The sequence below is a fragment of the Sycon ciliatum genome, chromosome 8 (genome assembly GCF_964019385.1).
Source record: "Sycon ciliatum chromosome 8, ocSycCili1.1, whole genome shotgun sequence".
In the NCBI taxonomy this organism is placed as follows: domain Eukaryota; kingdom Metazoa; phylum Porifera; class Calcarea; order Leucosolenida; family Sycettidae; genus Sycon; species Sycon ciliatum.
The window spans coordinates 28,836,742-28,855,288 of NC_088650.1; the positions used below are offsets into that span (position 1 = coordinate 28,836,742).

At 52.4% G+C, this 18,547-nt stretch overlaps 1 protein-coding gene across 1 annotated transcript; it reads left to right on the forward strand.

Annotated features, from left to right (window-relative positions):
- The first annotated feature begins 3,525 nt into the window (after positions 1-3,525).
- On the forward strand, positions 3,526-9,042 carry LOC135823681 (uncharacterized). Its single transcript, XM_065336529.1, has one exon. The coding sequence runs from the start codon at positions 3,526-3,528 to the stop codon at positions 9,040-9,042; it is 5,517 nt and encodes a 1,838-aa protein (XP_065192601.1).
- The last annotated feature ends 9,505 nt before the right edge of the window (positions 9,043-18,547 follow it).

An 18,547-nucleotide genomic window follows, 5' to 3' on the forward strand; every position in this document is an offset into this window, starting at 1 on the left:
CATAGACCTGCATGTTTGTGCATGTGTGCACCATACGCATGTATGAGCATGCACATGCATATGCGCTCATGTGGACGTGCCCTCGCACACATACTATACACACGTGCATGACCGCTCCCAGGGCATGTTGGTGTGACATGTGTATGCGGGCATCTCCACTCATGCACATGAGTGTGCACATGCATGTGGGTGGGTACGCACACGTGCGTGAATGTATGTGTGTGTACGCGCGCGCGTGTGTTCTATTGCGTGGGAGAGCATGCATATGTGTGTGTGTGTGTGTGTGTGTGTGTGTGTGTGTGTGTGTGTGTGTGTGTGTGTGTGTGTGTGTGTGTGTGTGTGTGTGTGTGTGTGTGTGTGTGTGTGTGTGTGTGTGTGTGTGTGTGTGTGTGTGTGTGTGTGTGTGTGTGTGTGTGTGTGTGTGTGTGTGTGTGTGTGTGTGTGTGTGTGTGTGTGTGTGTGTGTGTGTGTGTGTGTGTGTGTGTGTGTGTGTGTGTGTGTGTGTGTGTGTGTGTGTGTGTGTGTGTGTGTGTGTGTGTGTGTGTGTGTGTGTGTGTGTGTGTGTGTGTGTGTGTGTGTGTGTGTGTGTGTGTGTGTGTGTGTGTGTGTGTGTGTGTGTGTGTGTGTGTGTGTGTGTGTGTGTGTGTGTGTGTGTGTGTGTGTGTGTGTGTGTGTGTGTGTGTGTGTGTGTGTGTGTGTGTGTGTGTGTGTGTGTGTGTGTGTGTGTGTGTGTGTGTGTGTGTGTGTGTGTGTGTGTGTGTGTGTGTGTGTGTGTGTGTGTGTGTGTGTGTGTGTGTGTGTGTGTGTGTGTGTGTGTGTGTGTGTGTGTGTGTGTGTGTGTGTGTGTGTGTGTGTGTGTGTGTGTGTGTGTGTGTGTGTGTGTGTGTGTGTGTGTGTGTGTGTGTGTGTGTGTGTGTGTGTGTGTGTGTGTGTGTGTGTGTGTGTGTGTGTGTGTGTGTGTGTGTGTGTGTGTGTGTGTGTGTGTGTGTGTGTGTGTGTGTGTGTGTGTGTGTGTGTGTGTGTGTGTGTGTGTGTGTGTGTGTGTGTGTGTGTGTGTGTGTGTGCACGGATGTGTGTGTCGATGGTGTGCATTTTTGTGCTGGGTGAACACTCTGATCCCTAAACCGCGATACCGGAGCTCCCAAGCTACAGCCTCAGATTGATTTATAGTTCATCGTTGGGAATGAGTTCGCTGCTCATGATGCTGTTGCGGATGTTGCGGCCCTAGCTGAAATTGTCGAAGCTCGCCCTGATGCCAGTATCCTGTAGAACTCTGTCACTTTTGCATCAGCATGTTCGGCGATGGAGTTTGCAGAACATCAGCAAAAGCGGCTGGCCACCCTTCAACCGTTGGTCCAAGCAACGTGCTTCTCTAAATCAGTTGCAGTTCGGGCAGCTGCCAGTGGGTTGGTGATGAAGCACTTTGTCTTGTCCTACAAACGAAGTGGTGAGCCAGCCATTTCCAGACTGATGAAGGAGCAAGTCGGAGGTAAGAAGCGGGTGACAGTCTCAAAGAAGATAATATTAGCGGTGGCTGAACACCTAGCGAAGAACCAGCAGCAACCCAACTGTAAGGAACGCCCTGTGGCACAGTGCTTCACTTGTTTGTGCGCACCGTAAGTATAGAATCAAGCATGGAAGGAAGGGCTTGGTGGAAAATTCATGCCCGCGTGTGTACGCTCGAGGGCTTGCCCGAGAGCGTACACACAAGGGCATGGAGTGCCCGAGTGCGTATGCCCGAGGGCTTGCCCGAGGGCTACGCACGAGGGTACGCATTTTCCATCAAGACCTTCCTACCATGCTTGATTGTGTTTCAAACATACCGCATACATCAACAAGCAAACACCAATCACCGATCAGCACGTCCTGATAACGTCCGGAGCTGAAAATGAGCACGGGGGCATGAAGGTATAAAAGCGAGACTCCTCTAGAGCTGAAACTTCACCTTGCTCGAGATGAAACGAACGGTTACTTCAGAACGAAACTTCACCTTGCTCGAGATGAAACGGAGCTGGAACTTCAGCTTGTGAGTTGGAGCTCCCAAGCCCTTGAGCGTACGGAGCTCAGAACGAAACTTCAGCTTGTGACTGTGAGTTTGCCCGAGAGCATACGGAGCTGATACTTCGTGAGCTGAAACTTCAGAACGAAACTTCAGCCGTGCGCTCGAGGGCTTGCCCGAGAGCGCACGGAGCTGGAACAGCTGGAATCCGAACATGGAAAACTGACCCCGGTGATTGCCACTTTACTTATTTTGGCTTGCTAGGTTCAGAGCAGATAGATAGGTGCATGCTCTTTTATTTCGCTTACCAGAGCAAGTAACGTCAGTTCACAGTCGAATGTACATGCGAACTGAGCTGACAACGAAAAACTGCCAGTGCCACAGACCCTTGCCAAGCTACGCTGATAGATGGCACCATAGCCTGGCATTTGCATAGCAATTAGCATGCATGCAGGGCATTGGATGTCACCGTACTCCGTAGCATGCTAGGGCATTGCCATGCCGTAGTCCAGGCAATACACACAATTTCTGCCCTGGTACAAGTCGATGCTGATTGGCCGTCGGATGGCAACAAGCACGTGATATGTTTGAAAATACCATCATTTTTCCCAGTGTGGGGACACGTTCTAGCTCGCATAGTTCAAGAACAAGAGGACTCGATGTTGTCTGATTCGTTCCAACATGATTGTCAGCTTTCATTGTAGTTTGATATGGGGCTGTGCTAAGCGGTATCACAGCTACATGTACGTGTATCAAAACCAAGTACTGTTCGATTTAGTGTGTTCGAATTTGTGCATCATGTTTCTGCCTTGTATTAGTGCAGTAGTGCATTTGTAGTTTACTTATTTGTTGCATTTTGCTACAGCGTTTTGCTCTCTTTGTTGCTATTTTGTGCACTGTCTCAGTGGCTGGTTCTTTGTATCATAAGCATGAGTGCGCGTCTGCCGCTAGGCTAGTTGTCTGTTTCATGAATGCACTTGCGGTCGTTGTTGGCTGATCACTACACATGTATCATCGTTCTAGCTGCGTGCTCCCGTACCTGTGCGTACGGTGTTCTTTTGGTTCTATATTCGTGATTTGCATTTTTTGTTTTGGGTCAGATGTGTTTACGATGTTTTTCAGAGGAGTTTGGAAACGGTTGTGTTGAACTCTAAGCTGGTGTTTTTGAGCTAGTGCTTGTTGTCCGAAGATGGAATATTGAATACAGTCTGATTGGAGAAGTCATTGATTTGTTCAGTAACATATGGTCCTTCGAGCCGGATTGACATGGCTGCGCCAAGAAGAAGTTCGCGATCCAACCAAGGTGTCTTGCCTGTACGGTTTCAGGACGAGGGAAATGAACCCGCAAGTCGTCTGAGCCCAGGAAGCCTGTCGGACGTGGACTCCGTGTCTGAAAGCAGTGTGTCAACCAGAGCCAGTGTTGTTGGCAGTAGTATCAGCTCGTCTGCGTCGTCGTTGCGACGAGCAAGTGTTGTACAGGCAGAGCTGAGAATGGCTCGCATGGAGCGAGCCTTCTTGGAGCAAAAATGGAGCAAGAGAGAAGGATATTTCGTCTGGAAATGGAGGCTGCGCAGGTCTCTCTCTCATCGACATCGCAGTCGAGCTCACCAGACGATGAAAGTTCGGGATTGACATTCAAAACATGTGTCACCGGGCTTCCCAAGCAACCTCAAGCTCCGCTGGATAGTGCAGCTATGGCAGCTGTTGAACTACAGGGGAGTGATGTGCTAGTAGAGCAGCACGTAGAGGAAGAAGTGCTTGTCGTTGAAGAACATGCAGCCAACGGAGCTGATGAAGTGAAAAGCGACGAGAAAAAAGTAGTTGTTGAAAGCCGTGTGCAGTCACTGCAGTGTGCTCAAGATCCGAGTTCCGCTGTGTTGCACAAGGGGGACAGGGAACATGTTCGTGATCCAGCTGAGACCAGTGCAAGTCGGAGTGCAGACAAGAGCACGGAGCTGACCACAAGAGTGCAGGTACCAGTACCAGCAGGAATAAATCAACATCAGGTCAAGCCTCTGGAGTTGCCCAGACTTGATGGCATGCAGAGGAGCTACGTAAGATGGCGCCAGAGATTTATGAGACTGGTGGATGATGACTACTCCGTGTCCGAGGATTATAAGATGGCTCGCTTACGAGAGGCGCTAGATGGTGGCAAGGCCGAGGAACTGATATGCGAGGTGCTGGATGGGCCTGGTGCATATAGAGCGGCCTTGGAGGAGTTGGAAGCTTGGTACGGAAGCAGTGAGCGCGAGCTAGAACGTCAGCAGACGGAACTCATGAGTCTGCCCAGAATTGTCATGGAGAAAGACACTGAGTCGCTGCAAAAGCTCGCTGTCAAGCTCCGCAATGTCATTGTGAACATGTCAACTGCTGGAATGCAGCCAGGCAGGGAGCTGTATATAGCGGTCACACAGAAGTTGCCACGTGGCATGCTGTCACGCTACATGGATTGCCATGACGACAACAGGAGCAATGCCCAGGAGTTGTCACAATGGCTGATGAGAAGGGTGAATCAGTCGAGGCACGTTGATGCACGCCTCTCAACTGGCGGTGATCAGCAGCCAGCTCAAAGAGAGCAGCGCAAGCACAGGGTCTTGGTGTCGAACGCCAGTCAGGCAGCCGAGCCGACGGAGCCTGAACCATCAAGAGCTGCCTATGCTCAGCCCAGAACCGCAGCTTCTGACAGGAGGACGTGCCCGAAGTGTCGAGGCAGCCATGCTCTTGCAGATTGCTCCAACTTCCTGACCCTTGGCGTCCAGAAGAGATGGGACCTGGCGAAGCTGGTGGGGCTATGTTTGCGATGCCTGCAGCCTGGTCATTTTGCGAAGGAGTGCAAGAGCGCCGGATGCAAGAAGTGCCCAGGTGGCCATCACAGTCTGCTGCACTACGACAAGCAGAAGAAGGCCAGCCAACCTGATGAGAAGACGCAGAAAGACTCCTGCAGCAGTGCCTGTACAACCAGTGCCGACCACACCATAGCCTTCATGACCATTCAGACGACAGTCCACGGAAACAGTACGGCAGCACAAGCCACAGCACTGTTGGACTCGGGTTCGTCAGCCAGCTATGTCACTGGGGGTCTTGTTCGAAGTCTCGGCATCACGACAGAGAAGTGTCGCATGGAGACGACGGTGCTCGGAGGCAGCTCTATCGTCGGGGAAACGGAAAAGGCCAGCCTTGTTATCGCCAGCCTGGACGGTTCCTACGAAGGCAAGCTGGAGGCATGGGTGCTACCCACAATCACTGCAGCCGTGCCACCCGTCGAGTGGGAGCAGCAGAAGGCGAGCTGGAGCCACCTGCAGAGCTTGCCACCGATGGTGGATCCCAGCACTGCCGTCGACTTGTTGATCGGATTAGACGCGGCAGAGATGCATGCGTCTCTTGAGGAGCGTGCGTGCCCCACGGAGGGAGGCCCGACAGCCCGGAAGACGCGCCTCGGTTGGGTACTGTTTGGCCCAAATGCTGTCAACAAGTCTAGCAGTGGCAGCACTACTCTACTCGGCGTCTCTCAAAGCTCCGGAGCTGAGGAGGAGCTGGATGAGCTAGTGAAGAAGTTCTGGAGTCTGGAGGCTGTGGGAATGGAGCCACATCCGCATACGCCCGCAATGACTCCTGACGAGAAGGCAGCGGACGACCTCACAGCGGCAACATTGAGCCATGACGGTGAGCGTTTCCAGATCGGCATCCCGTGGCACAGCGGTGGACCTGGACCAGAGGTTCGGAGCAATTTCGAACTGGCAAATGGCCGGCTGACCAGCCTCATGCGGATGCTGGAGAGGAAGCCAGACGTCAAGCTACGGTATGCGGCAGTCTTGGAGGATTATCTTAGCAAAGGCTACATCAGACTTCTGGAAGACGTGCCGTCTGTCAGCGCCAACCAGAACTACCTTCCGCACTTCGCCGTTGTTAGAGAAGACAAGGCAACTACCAAAGTGCGAATCGTCTTCGACGGAGCGGCTAGAAACGGGATCCATCCCAGCATCAACGAGCTGATGTACGCTGGGCCGAAGTTGCAGAATAACATGGTCCATGTTCTGCTCCGGTTCTGCAAGGATGCCGTGGCTCTTGCGGCAGATATCTCGGAAATGTTCTTGCAGGTCAGGCTGAGACCTGAAGACAGGTGCTATCATCGATTTCTGTGGGAGAAGGACGGCAACCTCGTAGCGTTCGAGTTCCTGAGGCTCGTATTCGGCATCAAAGCCTCGCCATACCTGGCAGGACGCGCACTGCTTGAAACAGCGAATAGGTTTGCTGACACAACGTCCAAGGAAGCCGTGAGAAGTGTGGCAGACAACTTCTATGTCGACGACCTCTTGAAGTCCTGCAAGTCTGACGAAAAGGCGATTCAGTTGCGAGCTGAGATGCAGGCGCTTCTGCATCAAGGAGGATTCCACATTCGGAAGTGGAACAGCAGCTCGTCAGCCGTCATCCAAACTGTTCCTGAAGCCGACCGAGCTGCAAACACCGAACTTGCCATCACCGATCGTGAGGCAGGAGCGGAGCTAACCCAGAAGACTCTCGGCGTGTCATGGTCGTGCCAGACGGATTGCTTCACCTTCCACTATGCTGAACCCAAGGAGTTTGAGTTCACGCGTCGCGGTGTGTTGTCGCAGATGTGCCGGCTCTTCGATCCTCGTGGGCAGCTGGCTCCTTTTACGGTACGGGCTCGTGTACTGTTCCAAGAGGCCTGCATCCGGGACACAGGCTGGGATGAGCACATGGAAGATGAGTTGACAGCAAAGTGGCAGCGCTGGTTTGCCGAGCTCCCAGAGTTGGCCAAGATCACCATTCCACGCTGTTTCAAGGATCCGTCATCAGATGAGCCGTTGTCACTGCACATATTCACGGATGCGTCCGACTCGGCGTATGCGGCGGTGGTCTACACGCGCCAAGAGCTGTCAAATGGATTGGCAAGAGTGTCCCTGGCCATGGCAAAAGCTCGTCCGTCACCCATTAGGAAGAAGACGATTCCCATGTTAGAACTTCAGGGTGCGGTGCTTGGAGCTCGACTAGCTGGTGAGGTAGCTACGGCACTTGACGTTCCTGTGGAACGGCGGCATTATTGGACAGACTCTATGAACGTCCTTTATTGGATCAGATCATCAAGCAGGAAGTTCAAGATAGAGGTCGCGAACCGAGTTGCGCAGATCCAGGAGGAGTCGTCACCAAGCCAATGGCAGCATGTACCGGGCAAACTGAACCCTGCCGACCTTCCGTCTCGTGGAGCGTCCGCCAAGCAGCTGTCTGAAGAACAGGGGTGGTGGACAGGACCGGCATTCTTGAGGACGTCTGAAGTAGACTGGCCGAAGAGACAGATCATTGTTCCTGGCGAGCTACCAGGACAGCTGAAGCGCGCGACTTGTCTCACTGCTAACACCACAGCATCGCCGAGGCTCCATCCTGACAACTACTCCAACTGGACGCGTCTGAAGAGAGTCTCAGCCTGGTGTAGACGGTTTGTGCGTTGTGCTAGTAGAGGCAAGCACTGTGCGCAGGAGTCCTCAACATCGGCACAATCAGCAGCATGCGACGGTACGTTGGTCTCCCTCCATTGTCGGCGAACCCAGGATTCACCGAAGGTGTCCGTTCAGCCGCTCACCGTGTCAGAGCTTCAGGAAGCGGAGCATTGTTGGATTCGCTATGCGCAGAGGGAAGCCTTCTCCGAGTCCTACGATGCCTTGCGTCATGGCAGAGAGATCAGCACTGGTGCCCTCGTGAAGCTGAAGCCGTACCTCGATGCACAGAGCGATATGATGAAGGTTGGTGGACGTCTGAGTACAGCCCATCACCTTCCAACGAGCGTTCAGAGTCCAGTCATTCTACCGTCAAAGCACCGCGTCACGCAGCTGATCGTCAGTGACGAAGATGACCGATGCGGCCATGTTGTGGGCGTCAATCACATTCTGTCTAACTTGTCTGTCAAGTATTGGATTGTCAAGGGCCAGTCAGCCGTGAAGCGTCATCGGAATGATTGTGTGCGGTGTAAGCGCACATGGGCCAAGGCTGCGCATCCAATCATGGGCCAGCTACCAGACTTCCGCACAAGCGGACCTCTTCAACCATTTGCAAAGGTTGGAGTGGATTACTGCGGCCCGTTCTACACAAAGCAAGGCCGTGGACGACCGCAGGTGAAACGCTGGGTTTGTGTGTTTACCTGCCTGCAAGTTAGAGCCTGTCATCTCGAGATGGCAACGTCATTGGACACCGATGGCTTCCTGATGGCATTCGACCGATTTGTGAAGCGCCGAGGTGTACCAATGGAGGTGGTTTCGGACAACGGGACGAATTTCGTGGCTGCGGAGAGGCTAATGAGGGAGGCGGTTGTTGCCCTGGACAACAGCAAGATTGAATCGAATCTGGCTGATCGCGGAGCGACTTGGCGCTTCAACCCGCCAGCATCTCCGCATTTCGGTGGTGTGTTCGAAGCGATTGTCAAGTCGGTGAAGAGAGCCCTGCAGAACGTGTTGCAACGTGCCGACATTACCGATGAGGAACTTATGACAGCGCTAGTTCACGCCGAAGCATTCCTCAACTCCCGACCCTTGTCCACGGTGTCATCAGATCCCACCGACTTACGGCCATTGACTCCTTTGAGCTTCCTTATCGGCCACATGGATGTGAGGACAGCTATGGAAGAGAATGCCGATCGTCAGGAGGTGGTCAACCCGCGGCGTCGCTGGCTTTACGTTCAACGGCTGGTATTGGAAGTGTGGCGAAGATGGTTGAAGGAGCTCGTGCCGCGGCTGAATGTACGCGCGAAGTGGCGTGGCGACAAGCGCACGGTGGAAGTTGGCGACGTGCTGCTCGTTGTGAAGAAAGATACGCCTAGAGGAAAGTGGCCTCTTGGCCGCGTGAGTGAAGTCTTCCCGGGTCCGGACGGCGTAGTGCGAGTCGTGGATGTCGTGATCCAGGGGAAGATTTACCGACGCGCGGTGCACAACCTCATACCACTGGAAGTTACAGATGATGAGCAAGCAGTTACACCGGCCAGTGTACCCGCCACCAGCTCTAAAGGTGTCGATGAAGTGTCTGCCGTAGTATGACATCACACTGAAAAGAGCGTGATAATGAGCATGACGAACTCTGATGTGAGTTTCCTCATGGCACTAGTGTTTAGGAATGCAGATTAGTTTGTTGTCTTTCATATGATAATTAGCTACTAGTCTCTAGCGTATATCTGTGTGAATTCTCTCTCAGTTGACTTCGTTCGAGAGGGAGGAAATGTTTGATTTAGTGTGTTCGAATTTGTGCATCATGTTTCTGCCTTGTATTAGTGCAGTAGTGCATTTGTAGTTTACTTATTTGTTGCATTTTGCTACAGCGTTTTGCTCTCTTTGTTGCTATTTTGTGCACTGTCTCAGTGGCTGGTTCTTTGTATCATAAGCATGAGTGCGCGTCTGCCGCTAGGCTAGTTGTCTGTTTCATGAATGCACTTGCGGTCGTTGTTGGCTGATCACTACACCATTGTCTCACATGTATCATCGTTCTAGCTGCGTGCTCCCGTACCTGTGCGTACGGTGTTCTTTTGGTTCTATATTCGTGATTTGCATTTTTTGTTTTGGGTCAGATGTGTTTACGATGTTTTTCAGAGGAGTTTGGAAACGGTTGTGTTGAACTCTAAGCTGGTGTTTTTGAGCTAGTGCTTGTTGTCCGAAGATGGAATATTGAATACAGTCTGATTGGAGAAGTCATTGATTTGTTCAGTAACAAGTACCAACAGGAGAGTAATCATGGAGAAAAGTACCTATCGATAATGCGTGCACCCAGGGTTTTCCGGCAAATTTACTAGTTCAGCTATTCCATCCTTGTATTGTTCTGAACGCCGAGAGCTCTAGTGAGTTTATGCAACACCTAACAGCCAAAAATCCAATAAGTTATGACCAAAGCAGCAGCAGAGAAGTACAAGCAATGTAGATACGTGAATTTACCAATTTTAGGCAAATTTTGACAGTTTTTTGGATTTTTCTCCAGAATATGCACGGTGACCCCTAATTTCGCCGCGGTTAACCTGTTCCAACCCACTTATAGAACGTATTTGAAGTATCCACATATGGGGCAAACTCAAAAATAAGCTGCAAAAAATATTCAAAGTTTCATTTTTTTGCGTCTTTTTGTTCTTCTCCAGGAAATGACGACCTGGATCCCATCGTCAACCAAAGTGTACATTTTTCGGTGTTGATATCATCTTAGTCAATATTTCGAACAGTCTGTAAAATTTTAGGTCATATTATCTGTCCTAACTGATGTTATGGACGATTTCTCATCAATTTTGGGATTTTGTGTTATGTTGTGTCATCAAGAAAAATTGTGTTTTTGGCAAGACCTATTCGGGCAATTGAAAAACTGATGTTACTAAGTGAAAATATAAGGCTGTAGCTATTCAAACCTGATGTCATATTGGGCTGATGTTGAAATTAAATTTTTGGGCCTAACTGTCCCGAACCCCCTTAAATAGTGAGGTTCTGCCACACGGTAAAACGTGCCAAAGTACGTATGGAAACTTCCCCGCGGTACGGGATTTAGTTTGATACGGATTTTTTCATACCGTTTTCCGTGTGAAGCGCGCTTCACACGGACTGGACTCCGTGTGAAAAGTGAGCGTACAGAGTACATGTGGCGGGGTGTTCGTGCATGCTTCGAGCATGCTACGTACAGCAGAACCGGTGCAACGTACGAAAAATCCGTGTCAAACTTCACTGCAGTTGACACGGAGTTTGGTACGTAGTTCCGTGTAGCAGAACCTCTCTAATGTAGGTTTGCAACGGGCAAACCAAAGTTATCATGCCACAGAAGCACTCGCGGCCAGCGCCTCGCAGGCAGTCCGCAACGCCGGCTGTCATCGTACATCGTCTCCAAGCGTGGGAAAATGGCACATGCGCCAGCGTGGGACTCGCAGCCTTGCTGGCAGAGAACAGCAGCGAGACCTTTCTATGCAAACAAATTTGTTTGAGCACCTTGGCTTGCAATATCAGCAGTGTTGTGCGAATTTTCTAGCTAGCCTATCATGAGTCGTTTTCAAACAGCAGCACCAGGAGATCCGCGAGCTAATCCGCTCCTCCATCCGAGAAGCCATTTCCGGGGACGACTCTGGCGAGCCGGATGCTGATATCGCCTGCGCACAAGACCTGAACTCGGCAGGTACTACTGAGCTGAGGTAGGCTTGACTCTGACGTGCCTGTACATGCATCTCCACCACATGCCCACAACCGTCCCCTGTGTGTTGCACATGTGGCCGAGAGTGGTGGAGAAAGTGCTGCGAGGGGAGTTCGTAGATTTAGCACTCCTCCTCAGGCTCCTGCGCCCCTCAGCAGTGCCCGCTGAACCCTCAGCCAAACGTTTCAGGCTCGAGAACGACTCGGATGGGTCAGTAGTGCTGGCCCCAGCATAGCAGAAACAGCGAGAGTCGAGTATAGACAGTGGCCTGGGCCGAAGCGTGGGCAGTGTTGTCCATCATTGTAGGCATGCAACGCACACACTACCTGAACAAACTGTTGGTAGACCAGCATCACGTCCTAAGGGTGTTAAGCATTCTACCCTCAGCAAGAATCTTAGATCAGCTTTTGACTACCCTGATGTTGTGGATGCTCACCTGGGGCAAGAGGGCATGTCTTGGTGTCATGCCAAATAAATCGGGTGGGCATCGCTTGATCATGCATCTTTCAGCCCCGGAAGCTGGTCCGACCCGTGCGCATGCGCTAGTCGTGTCTCTTGCACTGTCATTGCTGTTTTGACTCTGGAGCATGCAACTTGCGGAACATTTGTTCCCACACACTTTCCTTCCCAACCTCCCACCCGTTACCTCAACTCACGTTTCTGGCGCACACATGACGTTGTATTTCTCGCTCAACATGTTTCGGTTGCATATACGGCATCGGGCGTGTTCTTTATCTCTTGCCAATATGTGCTTGCCATGCCTACATGATGCCAAATCGCCATTGGGGTTATACACCCGGTTTTTTCCCTCACTACTGCGTCCGTCGGCGCGAGGGTTTTTTCCCGGCTGGCTCGGTCCAGGAAAATTAATCTGACGGTCCCAAGTGGTTCTGCATCATGGCCTATTTCTGTTATCCGCATGCACATCTTTCCCATTTGAGACACACTCTGTTCTCAGTGCTTGCTTTCATGCCTCACTCGTGCTTCGGTTCACATCTGGCTGCGGCCAACTACCCTTCAATTTGCGTGTTGTCGCTATTGCTGTCTATAATCTGTGTGTACCAGTATATATGTGGCGCGAGAATGTATTCTTACAATCCATGAGAATATATGCTCTCAACTGTCATGCATACCTTTATATTTAGCATTAGGTGGCTCTACTCAGAGTCATTGGCGGCTCCATGCGGAGTCATTTGCCGGCTCCATGCGGAGTCATTTGCCAGCTCAGCTCTAGCGGTCCCGAGCAGAGCTATCATACTAGTTGCTCGAATCGGCGCTCCCATGGAATGGCATTGCCCTATTCAGAGACAATATCAGTTGGTCCAAGTCCCCCAGCCTTCAGCTCTTCACTGACACGCCTGGCGTCGGTTTCGGAGGGCTTTACAACACAGCGCGGTTCTATGGCACATGGTCAGCAGACCAGTCGGATGGCCTATTTCGCAGCATTATCTGGCGGGAACTCTACCCAATTGCCATTGCGCTCTCTTTATGGGGAGAACAATGGGCGCATCATGCTGCCCAACGCCAACAAACAGACTACTTCAATAGAGCACATCATCTCCGTCAGACGCTACTGATAAAGGCCGGCGACTTAATTAGGGACTCAGTAGCCCCAAGTTCTGCCCGCACATACCCGCCAGGGTCTGGGGCGTATCTGAAGCTGTGTACACAACTGGGATGCCAGCCGAGTAGGCCGTCGGTAAATGACTTACTTGCATTCATCACCCACTGCGTACCCGGTCACAGATCTAGCGCAACCATCCGAGTATATGTATCCGCCGTGAGGTATTACCTCCTCTGCCATGGTGGGCCGTCACACCCAACTCAGCACGATAGAGTTACAGCAGCCCTGAAGGGAGCGGAGCGTCAGCAATGGCAGCACCGCCAGCAAGCAGCACCGACACAATGTCAACGCCAGGCTATCACCCAATCAGACCTGCAGCAGCTCTTGACCGTGATCCAGCGCTCCCACTACTGCGAATCGGACAGGTGCATGCTCTGGGCCACCTTCATGACAGCCTTTGCGGGATTGCTCATAGTGAGCGAGGATACTGCCGCCTCTCCCCGCTCCGCTTCGAATGGCCGCACTCTGACCCTGGGTCAAGTCTCACTCACTGGGACTCAGATCAGCATACGACTCGGGATAACGAAGACCTCCCAACGTGGCACTGGGGGCAAGTCATCTTGCAGCCATGGTCCGGCAGCCAGCTCTGCCCTGTCCAAGCAATGCACAAGTACCACGCTATCCGCCACGCAACGCCAACGACGTCACCGCTGTTCATATTCCGAAGTGGGCAATATTTCACAGTCAAAGATGTGAACTACTGGATGACGAGAGCCCTAGATCCGGGTGTTAGCAGTCACTCCCTCAGGATTGGCGGGGCTACTGCAATGGCCGGAAGGAATGCCTCAGCTTGGCAGCTCCAGAAGGCCGGCCGCTGGGCTAGTGACATGTACAAAACGTACCTCCGTGTGCCGGCTGGCCTGCCTACTGGCCAGCAATGAGCCGGCTACACTGCCATGTGTGCATGCGCGTGCTGCTGGGCACTGTTTTTGTATCAATCCTGCCCAAAATACTCTAAGCACTCTGCACCCCCTTATGTGAGAATATGACCTCTCAGCAGCTTGCCCGATTAAGGATCTCTGCTCCAGCCTGGACCACATACTCAAACTCTTTAACGCATTGTGTTGCGCACTGTCACTGCTAAGCCTATCTGCATGCATGTAGCACAGCGTTTACTCAACCGCGGAAAGAAAGCAAGAAAGAAAATATGGCTAAGAGCAGTGTGTATAAGCGGGGTTGCCACTAACCACTGACTCTTCTTGGGGAAGCAAGCAAAGCCCCTCAGCTGAATTCATTTTGGAACAATTCTCTGCATGAGCTTTCAAGCACTGGTGGCACGCGCTGCCCAGCAGCAGGACCACATGGTCCCAGCAGGACCAGCTGGTCCCAGCATAGACACATTGTGTCCAGCAGCCGGGCCAATTGGCCCCAGCATACAGCAGGACCGTCCGGTCCCAGCAGTCATTTGACTACCTGCGCACAGCCGTGCCCCACATGGGCACAGCAGCATTAGTTAGGACCACATGGTCCCAGCATAGACACATTGTGTCCAGCAGCCGGGCCAATTGGCCCCAGCATACAGCAGGACCGTCCGGTCCCAGCAGTCATTTGACTACCTGCGCACAGCCGTGCCCCACATGGGCACAGCAGCATTAGTTAGGACCACATGGTCCCAGCATAGACACATTGTGTCCAGCAGCCGGGCCAATTGGCCCCAGCATACAGCAGGACCGTCCGGTCCCAGCAGTCATTTGACCAGCAGTCATTTGACTACCTGCGCACAGCCGTGCCCCACAAGGGCACAGCAGCATTAGTTAGGATCATTGGCCTTAATCTCTTGCACTGCCTGCCATCTACCAGCATTGTTACAGAATTTTCTACAATCCCGCTTTGCGGGGCCGCCGGGTATAAATGCATTGTTGCAAACAATTCGCTGATTACAAATTCTGTTACAAAACACTTGATATGATCCAGCCGCAGCAGCTCGGCAACCCCAACTTCCACTTGCTTGATGTGCGTGTGGGTGATAAATGTAGGTTTGCAACGGGCAAACCAAAGTTATCATGCCACAGAAGCACTCGCGGCCAGCGCCTCGCAGGCAGTCCGCAACGCCGGCTGTCATCGTACATCGTCTCCAAGCGTGGGAAAATGGCACATGCGCCAGCGTGGGACTCGCAGCCTTGCTGGCAGAGAACAGCAGCGAGACCTTTCTATGCAAACAAATTTGTTTGAGCACCTTGGCTTGCAATATCAGCAGTGTTGTGCGAATTTTCTCCCGCCCACCACAACCCACTTCTAAGTTCTAGCGCCTCCAGAAAGGGGGGAAGCAAGCAAAGCCCCTCAGCTGAATTCATTTTGGAACAATTCTCTGCATGAGCTTTCAAGCACTGGCGGCACGCGCTGCCCAGCAGCAGGACCACATGGTCCCAGCAGGACCAGCTGGTCCCAGCATAGACACATTGTGTCCAGCAGCCGGGCCAATTGGCCCCAGCATACAGCAGGACCGTCCGGTCCCAGCAGTCATTTGACTACCTGCGCACAGCCGTGCCCCACATGGGCACAGCAGCATTAGTTAGGACCACATGGTCCCAGCATAGACACATTGTGTCCAGCAGCCGGGCCAATTGGCCCCAGCATACAGCAGGACCGTCCGGTCCCAGCAGTCATTTGACTACCTGCGCACAGCCGTGCCCCACATGGGCACAGCAGCATTAGTTAGGACCACATGGTCCCAGCATAGACACATTGTGTCCAGCAGCCGGGCCAATTGGCCCCAGCATACAGCAGGACCGTCCGGTCCCAGCAGTCATTTGACCAGCAGTCATTTGACTACCTGCGCACAGCCGTGCCCCACAAGGGCACAGCAGCATTAGTTAGGATCATTGGCCTTAATCTCTTGCACTGCCTGCCATCTACCAGCATTGTTACAGAATTTTCTACAATCCCGCTTTGCGGGGCCGCCGGGTATAAATGCATTGTTGCAAACAATTCGCTGATTACAAATTCTGTTACAAAACACTTGATATGATCCAGCCGCAGCAGCTCGGCAACCCCAACTTCCACTTGCTTGATGTGCGTGTGGGTGATAACCTACATTACCGCAAGCTCTAATGTGCTATTTGCTAGGGATGAACATTGCCATGTCCTGCTGGATATGCTGAGTCAGGCGAGTGCAGGCCTCCTCTGGGTCATCCTATAGGAGGGAATCCCAGTCTGAGATGCGCAGGAATTCTCGCAGGCGGCTCCAATTGGAAAGGTCGTAGCGCTACACACGCCTAGACGTGGAGGCTAAGGAACATACGACACGCTGGCGTGCCTCAGGGCAGTATCCTTGGTCCCACCCTGTTCATCCTCTACACCAATGATGGCGAGGACCACCTCCCACCAGGTATGGAGCTAGCAGCCTACGCTGACGACACCACTCTCTTCTACAGCCTCACATCAAGAGCTGACATCGATTGTGGCTCCGAGCGCCTCCAGCAGGGCATTAATGCGTTTTCCCGTTGGGGACATAAGTGGTGGATCAAATTTGAGCCCTCCAAGACGCAGGCTATGTCTATAGGCCACCATCGCCAGCCCTGGGAGCTCCCTCGAGCAACATTTGATGGCACACCAGTCAGTGAAGAGAGTCGGCTGAACTCCTGGGAGTCACCTTCGACGACACCCTGAGCTACTCCTTCCACCTCCGCGCCCTAGCTTCCCGTGCTAACCAGCGGAGTGGCTTCCTGAAGCGAGCGTCTCCCATTCTGGACGCCGAGAGCCGCCAACGCGTCTACAACGGCTTTGTGCGATCCAAACTCGAATATTGCCCCTTAGTGTGGTTGGGCTCACCCTTGTCCCATCTTAAGAAGCTGGACCAGATCCAGCGAAGGGCCGTCCACATCATCGGAGCAGGTACTTGGCTCCCTAGCCTGGCACTCCGTCGCCTGGTAGCTGCGCTTGCCTATACCTACAAGCTCTGCTATCTTTTTTTTTGAAAGTTGTGAGGAAAATGTTATCAACTCCAAAGCACGAAAAAGGCCAAAAACTAAACCAAGAACATATGCAATAACATGTTATTTATAAAGACAGGACAAGTGAATAATTAGTCAGTCCATTGTTCATGATGATCTCCGACGGTTACGTCGGCAAGCGAGCCTCCGCCACTGCCAAAGCAGCGTGGGCTCCGCAGGAGGGTGCAAATTTCAAACCAAAATTTAAACGCCTACAACCGCGAATGCACATGATACAGGATTTCAGAAGGCTGAAGGAAATCCTGCATCTAACAAATGCCATAACATGAGAGCAATGCTCACCCCTCTTCTCCGCCAACAGATGAGCAATTCGTTTGTACAGTGCTGTTGATGCTGGACCCATTCCGCCACTGGCTGACATGACCGCCGGAACAAAGGAGGCTTGCTCAACCTGCCTCACCCGCTCCTCATAGTGCCTTCTCTTTTCTTTTTCATGTCGCTGATACACAATAGTATGTGGTGCAGATCGATTTGAGCGTGAGTGAGGATTAAAAACCCGTATATCAATAAGTGTACGCTCAAAACGACTGCCCCACAAACCATTGGCAGCGACATCCAACCGGGCACGGTCTTCCACATTTGCGGTCCGGTAGCGAAGACGCTCCCCCGTCAGCGGTTGCAGCAAGGGCTCGATGGACACACTGGTGCACACCTCGTCCAGCAGCCGGGCCGTGACGTCCCGAATACCATTGTGTCTAATGGAGGGAAACCCTCCATAGGGGCACGACAGGGAATGCGCGACAGTTGCCTCTTGGCCGCAAGAGCAGTGTGACGGTACCCTGGCCGGTGTCCATCCGTAACGGAGGCAGAGTCCGTCCCAAAACTCTCCCTTTGTTAAATTAAAATGATATTTCTTAAGTGGACGGCACGTCAGCCAGCTCGACGACCCTTTCTCCTTCGCGACGTCTATGACATGTCGTAGCGACTCCGACGCACTGCCCGATATCGCGTCGAATTCCAGTTTCTGATGACGTCGAGAAGATGCCTTGGCGTCTCTCTTGGCCGATCTGATTAACACTACCGAGTCACCGATGCAGTCATCCCCTGACAAGATTCTCCGAGACAAAGGGTTGGTCATCCGAACCGACGAGTCGTATTGTTGGCATAGGGACACAGGGTTAATCAAACCGAGCCCACCCAGACGACACGGCAAAGCCATAAGCCGTCGGAGGGTGTCGCCTGGGGGTGCACGGCAAGTTAAGGCGGGAATCAGTTCAGACTTCACAATGTCCTCCAGCGGTTGGAACATGGGTTCGGGTACCTTCATGGTACGACAGAGGAACGCCCATCTACCCCTGAGGCCCGTCACATACGCAGAATACGCAGCCTGCGGCTGGGTTTGTGCAAATACTGCTAGCTTCTTCAGTTCCCCCATCCATTCGTCCACCTTTGTTTTGATATAGCTTTGAAGAAAGCTGTCCCTTCCGATTGCTGCGCCAAGATATCGTGATCCCTCGTCCGCTATCATTACACCAGTGTCTCGAAACAATTCAGTCGCCTCCTGGTAACACCTTTCCTTGACGACAAGGACCGATTTCTTTGGGTTTACGTAATATCCATATGCCGGTCCTCTCTTGTCCATTATGTCCCACCATAGACGGAGTCTGCGAAGACGAGCAGCAGCGGATGAATCGTCCGCGAACCATGACTGCACCGCACCCGCCTCATCCGCCAAACGTATCAAGGGCATTATTCCCAACGCGTACATGTACATTGCAAGGGGATCACCCTGTGTTGTCCCTTCTTGCGACAGGATACTTTCACCGTCCACGTAGAGATGAGCTGGATCACGGTAGGTATTAATTAGAACGGTAGCAA

What these genes read in the sequence shown, in the direction of transcription:
- LOC135823681 (XM_065336529.1), top strand. Translation starts at nt 3,526, where the DNA reads ATGGAGCAAGAGAGAAGGATATTTCGTCTGGAAATGGAGGCTGCGCAG.